The sequence below is a fragment of the Sus scrofa genome, chromosome 2 (genome assembly GCF_054392235.1).
Source record: "Sus scrofa isolate SSC_HxYL_T2T_F1_AM1 chromosome 2, Sscrofa_HxYL_maternal_Yorkshire_Landrace_v2.0, whole genome shotgun sequence".
Lineage (NCBI taxonomy): Eukaryota > Metazoa > Chordata > Mammalia > Artiodactyla > Suidae > Sus > Sus scrofa.
In genome coordinates, this window is record NC_139384.1 from 127,477,641 (window position 1) to 127,491,898 (window position 14,258).

At 36.5% G+C, this 14,258-nt stretch overlaps 1 protein-coding gene across 48 annotated transcripts in view; it reads right to left on the bottom strand.

The window, feature by feature from the left end:
- Positions 1-14,258, bottom strand: part of APC (APC regulator of WNT signaling pathway) — a 324,590-nt gene that overhangs the window by 60,739 nt on the left and 249,593 nt on the right. For 36 of the 48 annotated variants that reach the window (XM_085009317.1, XM_085009297.1, XM_085009312.1 and 33 more), the window contains 3 exon segments: positions 12,677-12,829; positions 2,826-2,910; positions 1,507-1,708 (listed from right to left, as the gene is read on the bottom strand). In XM_085009317.1, coding sequence (XP_084865443.1) covers positions 1,507-1,708; positions 2,826-2,910; positions 12,677-12,811 — 422 coding nt within the window. In that variant the 5' untranslated portion in view covers positions 12,812-12,829. 48 annotated transcript variants of the gene reach the window in all.

Below are 14,258 nucleotides of genomic sequence, written 5' to 3' on the forward strand. Positions count from 1 at the left end.
GAAAATCATCAAAGAAATAAATGAATTTTCAAAAGCTGAGGAAAACGAATTTCCAGATCAAAAGAGCACAATAAATATCCATCACAGTGAAGGAAGGAAAACACGTATACATTTTAAAGAAAACTGGTTCCCTACAAAGTAATGTGAATTGGACTGGGGTCAAATTTCTCATCAGTGACATTGATTATGAAGACGGAAAGCAAGTTTGAGCCTAGATCTATCCAATCTATCAATCAAGTGTGAGAGCAAAATAACGATTTTGTCACATAAGCAAGGACTAAATTTATCTCCATCCAAAACAGTGAGAACTGAGAGGACACAAGATATATCAGAACTACACACACACACACACACACACCCTCTCTCTCCTCTCTGTGAATAAAAATAGAACTTTATCTACATGAAGCGAAGTAAGTCCCTGGTAAAGTCAGTACGCTCACATGTCCTTTACCTCTTAATAGAAATGGAAGACTACAGATCCTAATTAGCTTCTTAGTTTTTTAGGATTTCATTTCCTACACTGTCAGAAACAGTCCTGGTTCAAGGTATGAAAGAGAGACTCATGTAAACTCAAGAGATTAAAGAAAGCTTAACACTACTTTTGGTCCAGATGATCATCCCTATTTTTATAGATGGACCCACCTGAAACCAGAGAGAAGTAAAAGGTCTTTTGCCTCTCAGTGAGATATGCTAAGTATTTTCCATACATTAATATCATTTTTCACAACTCCACAAGGTAGAACCATATCCCTCTCTTACAGAAGGAATGACACAAAAATTTAATGATTTGACCAAGGTCTCAGAGCTAATATGTAACACTGATACATTTGAACATTTCTTGAAACTCTAATAGAACTTAAAGGAATATAAAGCTAATAAGGTATCAGTTATGCATAAGGGAATTTAAAATCTTTTAGGAAGTACAAACCACTTGATCAAGTTCTTTATAACAATATATATTTTCTGACATTTGTAGTGAGGTGATTTTAACTTTAAGAAAAGAATTAATAAATCAGCTCTGAGAAACCAGAACTCATTCAAATATGTAAAGCAATGTTTTTTAGATACTGAAACTCATAAATTAAGAAATGCTTCATTTGTGGCCACTTTTAATAGTCCTTTAATAATGTAAACAGGCACCTTATAGTGGATCTAGTAGTTTCTTAATGATTTCAAAAGATAACCAGAAATTAAAAATTAGTTACACACTTTAACCAGATAAAACTATTGGGCTCATGTGTATTAACCAACACACAGAGCATTCAAAGTATTCAAGTAACAAAGCAGAAGTTAGAATCCCAAGAAATCGCCTCATTTACACTTTTATATTTAAAATACGTACAATCAGTAACATACTATTTTTGAGTTATAAATGCAAAAAGCTCTCAAAGTGCTCATGATTATCCACCATATGTGCTTCATAACTTCTACCCTGAATTACTACAAAATGACAAAGTTAGCAAAAATTGCAGCATAAAAGTTTATTATTTAATGAAGAAAAGTTACCTCTCTTTTTCAAGTTCTTCTAAATAACTGGTATTTTCTCTGCTTCCATTTACAAACCCTCTTCTTGGAAATGAACCCATTGGAACAGGACTGCACTCTCCTGAACGACTAGATACAGATCCTTCTCGGCTTCCGTAAGAACGGAGGGACATTTTTGACCGTAGTTTCACTCCAGGGAAATTACTGCTATCTAAGTTAAGTTCTAAACAAAACAGAGAAAAGTTTTATAAAATGAATGCTTTAAGTAGTTTAAAATCTTGCTAATGCAATTATATTATCTTTTAAGAGTGAAATCTTAGGTTCATATTTAAGCCTCATACTTAACCTATTTTATAATATCATTGAAAACACATTATATATATTACATCAAGCCTGCAGGAGTACTAAATTACAGCAGCTATTGAGCAGCAAAACAGAGGACATCCTGATCACAAACACCGATGCTCAGAGATTCACTGACTCCTGGTTTGACATAAATGTAAAGGTAGGAAAGAGGATAAGAGAAATTGTCCTGAAAAAAAAAAAATCAGGCCAAAGCACATATAAAAGGGTATATTTGTGGTAGGGATCACTTTGCAATATAAAGAAAAAGAAAGTATTCACTTCTTGGTTTAGAACCTTGCAACTTTAGATTTCTAACAGAGGAAGCCACAAACATACATGATAGAATAAACAATTACTTAAAACAGAATAGCTAAAACTTCCTCTCCAAAATCAGACTGAGTCAGTCAAGGGAAAAAGAGTATGATTAAGGAAAATTAGACAAAATCTCCTTCCTTAGATTCTCACTAGCTAATGATATATTTTGGAATCTAAAAGATGATTTCTCCACCTAGCTTCAACTTAGAGTCAAGCACCTATCTGGTTGACACTTGGATGTTTGAGCAACAAAATGAGAGACATTCTTTTAAAATTCTACATATATATGAGACGATAAAGCATTTCTACTATGGATGGAACAAAGAAGGTCACTACTCCTTCAAATGAAGCAACAGACCCAGTCTGTGGCTTATTAAAGGCCTATTGAGTGACTGGCAGAATAGCAATGAGCTTTATAGAGGACTAAAAAGCATCAAGAAAGGAATCTAAAATAGTTTATTCAAAGCCAATTAAGTGTTTTAGCTGAAAAAAAAGATAAGCATATAGACTTTTTACATATTTGTACTTTAACGGTTACATCCTAATGGGTAAGGCTATTTCATACCAATAAAAAAACGGATAACAAAACTCTAATCGAGAAGTCATATTTGCATATATATACCTAAATTTATCAATTGGAGCTTTAAAAAATGACTTTAAAACACTTTTAAAAAATCTACCTTTGAGGCGCTCTAATAAATCAATCTGTCCAGAAGAAGCCATAGCTTCATCTTCAATACTTCCTTGTAGCTGTTTAAGTACTTCCTATAAAAAAAGAACACAATATATTAGTAGGATACAATTCTAAATAACTTTTTGAAGACATGATTCTAAGTTTCTTGGCACTTAGGTCTGCTGGGGAAAAAATATCAATCTGAAAACATATCATAAACTGCAAAGTACTCTACATATATTATACCTATTACTAATTATAAATAATAAATTATATCAAGACAATAACAGTAATATTTTGCCGTAATGGTGATTGTGGGTCCAGGCAATACACGACATAAATGGAACAGTTAAGATATATTATCTCTAACTTTTCAAACAATATAACAAGACCGATTATTCTCATTTTTCAGACATAGCAACAAAAATGCAAGGACTTGCCCAATCCATTATTTCCTTTTCCATCTAAATCCTTCTCTTGACAAAATTTTGTCAAAGAATGTGCACTTCATTTTCTACTAGTTTTTCTGTATGTTCCTCAATAATGATTTATATATATTTACATTTTACATATTCTGAGGCATTTCATTCTAGTTCACAGCAAAATCTTTTGCTGGCTAATTAGGTTTCCAAATGCAAAACAATGAATTTGAACATTCATGATCTAATAACTATGGGCAGTGTTCCCCTATATGAAAAATGATCCATAAAAAGACTGAAAAGGAAATCAGTCAAAAAGTGAGTAAACGAAGCAAAGACAACTTCACTGGTTTACCTTGACAGCGACATTATAAGCATTAAGAAAAGAATCCTTGGAGTTCCCACCATGGCTCAGCGGTTAGCGAACCTGACTAGCATCCATGAAGACACGGGTCTGATCCCTGGCCTTGCTCAGTGGATTAAGTTGCCATGAACTATGGTGTAGGTCGAAGACACAGCTTGGATCCCACATTGCTGTGACTGTGGTACAGGCCAGAGGCCACAGCTCCAACTGGACCTCTACCCTGGGAACCTCCATATGCCACAGGCACAGCCCTAAAAAGACAAAAAGACCAAAAAATAAAAAAATTTAAAAAAAAGGATCCTTATGTTAACAACTAAAAATAGCCTGTGACGTTAAGATCTGACTTTAAAATAACTGACCATGTTGGAGGTAAAAAGGCTTATTTAGATAAGTAGATATGGGAAAGTGGAAGTGACTGATATTCATGTTCAGAATTATGTCAGAGTGTGTCACAACTGTGGGATAGGACATAAACTTGCACAGGGATGCCTTTCTCAAATGAATGTAGATTACTCTAAAATGTCTACTAGAAACATCCGAACACTATCACTTCCATAAACTGAGAACTACCATTATAGGCTACCTGAAGTTTTCAGGATGCCAAGTCTCCTTCCATCCGGAGTTCCCGTCGTGGCGCAGTGGTTAACGAATCCGACTAGGAACCATGAGGTTGCGGGTTCGGTCCCTGCCCTTGCTCAGTGGGTTAACGATCCGGCGTTGCCGTGAGCTGTGGTGTAGGTTGCAGACGCGGCTCGGATCCCGCGTTGCTGTGGCTCTGGCGTAGGCCGGTGGTCACAGCTCCGATTCGACCCCTAGCCTGGGAACCTCCATATGCCGCGGGAGCGGCCCAAGAAATAGCAACAACAACAAAAAGACAAAAGACAAGTCTCCTTCCATCCATAGCTGCCTCTAGTCTTTCAAAGATCCTTTAATCTCATCTCTACTTCTCATACTTCCCAGTCTCATTATTCAACAACTACCTTTCTTAGGTAGCTTCTGGTTATGTGTTTCTAATCCTAACTTCACTTGGCAAACTTCAGAGTCACTCTCTCAATATGACCGATGGATACACTACATCTGGATAGTATGCACTTCATATGTAAACGATCAAACTATCATTTTGTGCCACTAAAACTTGTTCTTTGCCTTGTATTCCTTCAGTTAAATGACAGTAACCTTCTTTCCCGCCAGGCTCAAATCCTTAGCATCCTCTCTTTCATACACCCCATCAGTTATCAAATTTTGTCTCTACCTCTACCATGATCTCTCTACTAGCCATCTCTTTTCAATTGTTATGTCACTATCCCAGTTATTAAACCCACCAAAGCTATTAAAATAATCTCCTAAATAGTACTACTCTGCACACAACTATCAAGGTAATAAGCCTTTTAAAGCACAGCTCTGATCAGGTCTCTATTCAAGACTTTTCCCCAAAGCCTACAGTGGTAGTTCTTAAACTTCAGCAAGGATCAGAATCACCTGAAGAGCTTATTGGAACATAGACTGCTGATTCAGTGAGTGCGGAGTGAAGGCTAAGAATCTATTTTCACTAAGTTCCCAAGTAATGCTGATGTGAAAACAATCATCAATACATTAACAATGGTATTCTATGGAAGTTGGGATTACAAGTGTTTTTTTGGCTTGTTTTTTGTTTCCTAATTTTAAAACGATACATACCACCAAAAAAAAACCTAATTGTTTTTACAAAAGGTACAGAGATTTAAGAGTTCAAATGCAAGAATAAAAAGAAATCCTCGGCACAACAAAGAACATATACCTAATTTTTCAAAACTAATGGCACATTAATAGCTTTTTAAAAACATATTAAAAATAATAAAAAATTGAAATGGAAACAAATGAAAAGGCTATATAAACCTGGACATCCAACAATAAGAATTAAATAAATTTATAGCATTAGCCATATGATGGAATACCATACAACTCTGAAAATATTATATTAAATTAAAAAGCATTCTGGGAGATACCTTAGAAATCTATACAGAGAACTTCCATATGACCCTGCAATCCAACTCTTGGGCATATATCCGGATAAAACTCTACTTAAAAGAGACACATGCATCCACATGTTCATTGCAGCACTATTCACAATAGCCAGGACATGGAAACAACCCAAATGTCCATCAACAGATGATTGGATTTGGAAGATGTGGTATATATACACAATGGAATACTACTCAGCCATAAAAAAGAATGACATAATGCCATTTGCAGCAACATGGATGGAACTCATGAGAGACTCTCATACTGAGTGAAATGAGTCAGAAAGACAAAGACAAATACCATATGATATCACTTATAACCGGAATCTAATATCCAGCACAAGTGAATATCTTCACAGAAAAGAAAATCATGGACTTGGAGAATAGATTTGTGGCTGTCTGACGGGAGAGGGAGGGAGTGGGAGGGATTGGGAGCTTGGGGTTATCAGATACAACTTAGAATAGATTTACAAGGAGATCCTGCTGAGTAGCACTGAGAACTATGTCTAGATACTCATACAGCAACAGAACAAAAAGGGTGGGGGGAAAAATGTACACTTGTAAGGATAACTTGATCCCCTTGCTGTACAGTGGGAAAAAAAATAAATTATAAATAAAATAAAACAAAATAAAATAAAAAGCATGCTGGAGAGTTCCTGTCATGGTGTAGTGGAAATGAATCCTATTAGTATCCATGAGGATGCATTTTTGATCCCTGGCCTTGCTTGGTGGGTCAGGGATCTGGCGTTGCTGTGGGCTGTGGTGTGGGTCACAGATGTGACCTGGATCCCGCGTTCCTATGGCTGTGGCATAGGCTGGTAGCTACAGCTCCGACTGGACCCCTAGCCTGGGAACTTCCGTGTGCTGCATGTGCCACAGGTGTGGCCATGAAAAGCAAAAAAAAAAAAAAAAAAAAAAAAAAAGTGCATGCTGCAAAACATGATGCCACCGAATGCATGCCTACAAAAAATCTGCAAATAGAGAGGAAAATATATACCTGTGGTTATATCAAAGGTTACCTATCTGAGTTCCTTTCATAGCTCAGTGGTTAATGAATCCGACTAGGAACCATGAGGTTGCAGGTTCGATCCCTGGCCTTGCTCAGTGGGTTAAGGATCCCGTGTTGCTGTGAGCTATGGTGTAGGTTGAAGATGAGGCTCTCTGATCCCTTGCTGCTGTGGCTGTGGTGTGGGCCAGCAGCTACAGCTCCGATTGGACCCCTAGCCTGGGAACCTCCATGTGCCATGAGTGCAGCCTAAAAAGACAAAAAAATAAATAAATAAAATAAAATAAATGTTACCTATGGTATTAAAAAAATTTTATATCTCTCTTTGTATTTCTTAATTTTTCAAAATAGTGAATATGGGAATTCCTATTGTGGCTCAGCAGTAATGAACCTGAGGATGTGGGTTTGATCCCTGGCCCCACTCAATGGGTTAAGGATCCAGCATTGCTGTGGGCTCAGGTATATATCGCAGACGTGGCTTGGATCCTACATTTCTGTGGCTGTGGTGTAGGCCAGAAGCTGGGCTCCAATTTGACCCCTAGCCTGGGAACTTCCATATGCTGTGGGGTGCAGTCCTAAAACAAACAAACAAAAAAACCCAAAACTCAAACCAAAATAGTGAATATGCACAACTTTTAACGTAAGTTTTTAAAATTTCTGTGCATACTATCAGAAGTCTATTGCTAACAGCTGGAACTATAAAAGTAAATTATTGAAATTTAAGGTTAGAAGATTTTTCAAAGCAGCCACTCCTTGGAAAGCTACTTATTCCACTGATATATTCCATTAAATTATTTTTTGTAAATTCAGAGTTATGAACCTCACCCCAAAATTTACATTCACCAATTTACAGTCATATTCAGTTACTCTGCCTCAAGATGACATCATGCGGCATGACTATATTACTCACTCTTTTGTTATGAATAGTCTATGGCCATTCCATGATAAAAATTAGGCTCATTTTTTTTTTCTGTTTCACTGAGGTACAACATACATATGAAAAGTACACTAATCTTAAGTTTTCTGTTGTCTAACTGAAGTATCCACATAATCACCATCCACATCATCCATGTGAAGACACAAAACATTTCCAGTATCTCAGAAGGTTCCTTTTTGCCCCTTATCAATCAACTCCTCAATGGTTATTATTACTCTGATTTTTGTATCACTTATTTGGCCATGCTTGTGAACTCATGTAAATGAAATCATACAGTATATAGTCTTTTGTGTCTCACATTCTTTGCTCACCAAAATATATATGAGACTCATCCATGCTGTCGCATGTTATCAGCTATTTTTTTTTAATGCTGTGTAGTTGTCCACTGCATGAATACACCCTAACTGATTTATCCTTTATCGTCCTAATGAGCATTTGGATTGTTACCAGTTTGGAGGCTATTATGAAGAATATGCTACCATGCACATTCTTGCACACATCTTTAGTTGGATGTACTCCTTTCTCATGAATACGTACGTGGAAATTTATTTGATTTTTTGTCTTTTTTTTAGGGTCGCACAGAGGCATATGGAGGTTCCCAGGCTAGGGGTCCAATCGGAGCTGCAGCTTCCACCTACGCCTACGCCACAGCAACTCGGGATCCAAGCCACGTCTGCGACCTACACCACAGCTCACACAACGTTGGATCCTTAACCCACTGAGCAAGGCCAAGGATCAAATCCACATCCTCATGGACATTACAGTCCCTACATCTTTGCCAGTGATGAATTATCAGTTTGTATCCAGAATCAACAGATATCCCAGGTGAAGAAAATCACCAGCGATTTCAGGTCCTCTAGAAAGAACTCTTTCCTCTTAGGAATTTTAGTTAATACAGTCCTTGATGAGTTCATAGTTCTCCAGTATCTTTAAAAATTATCATTTTAATTTTTGATTCAGTGCCTCTTAGTTGCTGCAGCAGGACTGAATGACTGCTTCTGTCTGCATACTACATACAATCTAAAAGATTTCAAATAATTTTTAAAAGAAAATGCAACATGACTGGAAAACAATTCCAAATAAAATATTTCAAAAAAAGTTTTGAGAAATGATAAGTTTTGAAATTAATATGTAATTTTAAAGGCGAGGATATTTATCTGTATTTATAAATTCTGGAAGTTCGGTTTTTAAAAACATCAGAGAATTATTTCTTAGAGACAAATGTGTTGTGGTCCAATCAATGAATAGAAAATATTTATCAACAAGTAACTGTGTCCTTTCAAGGGGGGTGCTTCTTGACCCACTTCTGTTTTTTTCAATACATCATAGTTATAGATTCTTTTCATTATCAGATACAAGTACACTTGGTAATAAAGTATTCAAAATGAATTATGAAATTTGTCAATTTGAATTTTTATTTCTCTTTTTTTCTTACACTGTGAAAATAAACAATGTTTTACATGTATATGATTTTAGTTTATAGGGCAATTTATAAATATTTCGCTTTGCTCAAATACAAAAAAGATAGTTGATTAATATTTTACCTAAAGGTAATTTTTTTCTATAACCATTCTATCTCTCATTTTAAGTGTTTCATATCTAACCATATTTATCTTCATGCTCAGCATTTTAAAGTAAATCATCTTGAATTCTAGCCCTGGAGTAAAAAAATACAATAAATAATTTCTCTTAAGTTCAGCTATAATTTCTGCATTTATCTGATTTGAGGTAATCTAAGTCTGTATTTTATTTTAATAACAGAAATATCAAATACATACATAAATGTAGAAAACAATATAACAAACTCCTATGTACCCTCACATCATGCTTCAATTATTATCAACTCATGGGCTTCTTTCATCTATACGCATAACCCCTTCCTCATTCCCCAGCCCCTGAACCCAGATCTCAGACACTATATTGTTTCTTCTGTAAAAATTCATTATGTACATTTAAGAAGGGATTCATTCTAAACACAACCACAATGCCATAATTATACCTAAATTACAAACATTTCCTTAGGTTTATTCGATTTCGTTTTTTGGGGTGAGGCTGTGCCTGCAGCATGTGGAAATTCCTGGGCCAGGGATCCAATCTGAGCCACCACAGTAATCTGAGCCACAGCAGTGACAATGCTGAATCCTTACCCCACTAAGCCACCGGGGAACTTCAACATTCCCCTAATGTTTTAAAATATACAGTCAGTGTCCTCATATCCCCAACTGTTGTACACACATTTCCCTGACACACACACACACACAATTTTTATAGTATCAAATGACAGGTAATCAGTACCAAAGCAGTACTCTCTTTTGCCACTAGATGGTACTACTGCATAAATTTCAGAAATCTTGACATCGAGTTGGAGGAGACACACCTTGCCTTCCAAAGGGTAAATAGGTTAATGATCAGCAAACATAATTCAAGATCATACAATATATTGCAAAGTCTAATGAGTGATTTTTTTGGGCGGGGGAATAACCACTGTTTTGGATTAACTTTAATCCAATGTAGGATGTTCCAATGTTTCCAAGTGTTTATTTCACAAATCAATATTCTAAGACAAAATAAACAGGTCATGGTTTCTGTTCTTTAACAGTATAAAATCTCTTAAGAAGAGATATATAAATAATTTCAGTATAAGGATGTAAACGCTATGATACCATACACCCAATTCTGAAGAAATATGTGGATGGCTTTGCAAGGATGTGTGTACAGGCACGTGTTGAGTGAAAATCAATTCATGGCTGAATTCAAACATACCTTTTTTTTTTTTGCTTTTTAGGGCCACACCCGTGGCACATGGAAGTTTCCAAGCTAGGGGTTGAATTGGAGCCGCAGCTTCCGGCATACACCACAGCCACAGCAACATATGATCCAAGCCGCATCTGTGACCTATGCAGCAGCTTAAGGCAATGCTGGATCCTTAACCCACTGACCAAAGCCAGGAATCAAACCCTCATCCTCATGGATACTAGTTGGGTTCTTAACCTGCTGAGCCACAAAGGGAACTCCTAGACATAGCTTAAATACTAATATTCATGATGAATATTATACTACATGGCTAAGCGGTCAATTTGATATTCCACTGTAGAAATTTAAGGGTTTGACTTCTATTATTATTCTGAAAGATATTCCACTTTAGCATGGAGATGGATCTAAGGATAGGTTAACATGTCTCCCAAAAATGAATTCTGAATTTGTTCAAGTAGTTAAAAAAACAAAAAAACCAACTCTAAAAGGAATCTTAGAATTCTGTACTACAAAAGAGACATTCAGACAGGTGTGCCAGAAAGAATTCTCTGCAAAATATCCTTCTAAAGGAAAGAGTTCTTTGCTGGGAATTTTAAATCTTTAAACTTTTAAAACCACATGCTATGTACAATAATTTTAGATATATTATGTTGATCAGTGCTAAAATACCAAACTATTCTTTCTTAACCCAGTAGGTTATCGATTCGGTTGTTTTTAAGGTCGCCCATAGTTTACATGAGGAAAAAAAATGTTTATTTACAGTCTACCTTATTTCCAAAAGGACCTGAGGTAAGTATCTTGGAGATCTGTCATTGCTGAGGATAGTTTTTACCCCAGAAAAGATTTACAGGTAGACAGACAGACAGATGGGTAGATAGAACGGTACATATGAGTAAAGTCTGAACTGTTATGATATTGAATTCAAAGGTTAAATGAGGAGCAAAAATAGTTCAGTGATACACAGACACTTGAAGAATAAGGGAGCCCTTGAAATGCATGGAAAAAGAACTAGAACAGAATAGGAAATGAGTAAGGACTAAGAGTAGTGAGGAGACGAGAACAACAGGGTCAAGAACCCCAATGTTAAAACAGCCAAGGAGCAGAAACAAAATGCAGGAGGAAGACTTTTTTTTTAAAAGAGAAGCAGTAACAGTTTTGTTGGTGATCTCCAATTCTATAGAGTTATTAATTCAGGGAGAAGAGAATCTGCCTAAGTAACTAGAAATTAAAACAGCTGAAGTTTTAACCTCAATTATTTTGAAATTGCAACATGTTTTTTCCCAAATACAGGCTGAGTATTTTCTAACTTTCTTGGAGGTTATCACAGCTTTTCTATGCTATTTGGCAAACCAATTTCAGAGCCTGAAGGTGACATGAACATCATCTGCTTTAGTGCAATGACTGTATTTTCCAAAAAGGCAACTTAAGTCTAGCAGGGTACCTAAGGTTTGGGTAAAACTTCAGCTATGGCAAAACCAGGAGCAGGACCAACCAGGTACTTTCTCTTCTTTCTTTCTTTCTTTTTTTTTAATGGCCATACCTGCAGCATATGAAAGTTCCTGGGTTAGGGGCTGAATTGGAGCTGCATCTGCAGCTTATGCCACAGCCATAGCAACACCAGATCCAAGCTGCATCTGTGACCTATGCCACAGCTTACATCAATACTGGATCCTTAACCCACTGAGCAAGGCCAGGGATTGAACCCATACTCTCAGAGAGACAACATCCAGAACCTGCTTAGCAACAATGGGAACTCCAGGTACTGATTTTTAATTCAGGACTCTTCCCACTAGGGCACCTTGCTTTCTTGGATCATCCATCATTGAAACACTTAAGTGAGGACAAGATCTGAGTTGGGGAGGATGGCTATTTTTAGTACTTAGGACATATTCTAAAGTTGTGAGTCTAGTTTCTATGGACTATAAAGAACACCCAGCCTCAGTACAGTGATGGTAAAGTTGGTCTCTTATTTTTAATCTTAAAAATAATGAGGAACTGCAAGTTCCCTTGTGGCACAGTGGATTAAGGATCTGGTGCTGCCTCAGCTGTGGCGCCGGCCACAACTGCAGCATGGGTTGGATACCTGGCCCAGGAACTTCCACATGCCATGGGCACAACCAACAAAACAAAACAAAACTAAGAACTAAGTGACTAGTCACTGGAGTTTTACAATCATTTTCCTTATAAGATTAGCTAGATGAACTCAAAACATTGTGGTTAAAAATATAAGTGTTAACTTTTGCAAGAAAGAGTTTACAAATTACTGCTTAACTTAAAAATAACACTTTTAAGTGAGTAAACTGCCTAACCCCAAGTTTATAGGAAGGAATACTAAATAAAAATGGATAAACTGCAATTAAAAGTCACAGTCTTGATACCTTCATATTAGATGCCTCAGTTTCCAGTTTTGTAAGATGATTGGAATTATCTTCTAGCTCTTGTCGAAGATTTGAGTTCTCCATCTTCAGTGCCTCAACTTGCTTTAACAACTGATCATATGAAGCTGCAGCCATCCTTGGCTACACTTGGACCTATAAGGTTAAAAAGGATTTTGAAAATTCACTACTAAAAAATAAAGTGGCTGCTTGTTCACAAAGAAAGGGATAAAGAAATAAAACCCTGAAGACATTTAATAAGAATTGTGTTAATGTGGTCATTTCAGTCTCAAAACAGTATCGTGCAAGTAGCAGCATCTTTCTAAGAGGATAAGACACAAGGGTCTTAACTGAAGACAAACAGGAATAAAATAGAAGTGTTTGAAGATATTTGCCTTTTTCCCAGGTGGAAGAGATTCCTATCAGGTCAGAATTGTTTTCAAGGTTTTAAAGATATTTTAAATGACCTTACAGAAAAAACTTAGGAAATATAACCACTGATAAGAGATTTATTTACATTGGTAATGTTCATTTATTTCTGGGTTTGGTCCAGTAGTCACATAATTTTATAGCCAGAATGGGGTAATGAATATTGCATTCTATCACTTTTCACTTGATAAAAGGCTAGTCTTAAACATCATTCATGGGGAAGTATGAAGATCTAAGAAACCCTCATTAAAAAGGCAGTCATTTAACAAAACAGACACAAGGGAGATCTTCAGGACGGAAAGATGATAATAATTAGTAATATAAAATTCTATTAATTTATCTGCAAGAATGAATATAATAGGCCATGCTATGACATATGTGTCTTGGGACCCACTGTGCTCAGAATGAGGCTGAAAGACATTTAAAGAAAATGGATGATTTTAGTAGCAGAGACTGTCAAAGAGAAGTGAAGCAGAGCATGGAAATTAATTAACACGACTGTAAAAGAAGAGGGGAGAAGAGAAAGACATAGGAGAGATCCCAGTACTAAGGGGTCCCTGCTAGGAATTAAGACCAGCCAAGTTCCAAAAACCTAGATTCTCTTTTTAGTTTAATGCCAAACTCACCTTGGAATAAATGAAATTCTACCTATCTTTAAGAGCTAAAAAAGTACAACAAAGTTAGTACTCAAGCAATACTTAAAGATCTGGACACTACAAAAATGTTTCTATACTAAAAATTCAGTACATAAAATATGACAGACAAGTTATAACACTGGCTAGTCATGACAATACTGGAGTTCAGCAACTGGAAGGCCCCTAACAAGGGGAATTAAGGGACTCAGGTGTCATCTGTTCTCCAACGGGTAGAGTCAGGGATAAACCTGGTGCAACCCACTGTCACCTGAGGAGAAAAGGGAGTCCTGGGAGGCAGGGATCACTCTCAAAGTCTTAGGTGAAAAGAATGAGCACTAGCCTTGTATTTGGAGATATGGGTCTTAATTTCAGTCACAGTCATGGTTTTGCCCTTGCCCCTTCATTTGAATTCATTTCACCATTTGTAAAATGGAGATTTACAACCTGTTCTAATATAATTCGCAGGGATACTACTAGAAATAACAAAAGGAGGGTCTAAAAATAGAAGTGCTGTGCAAATA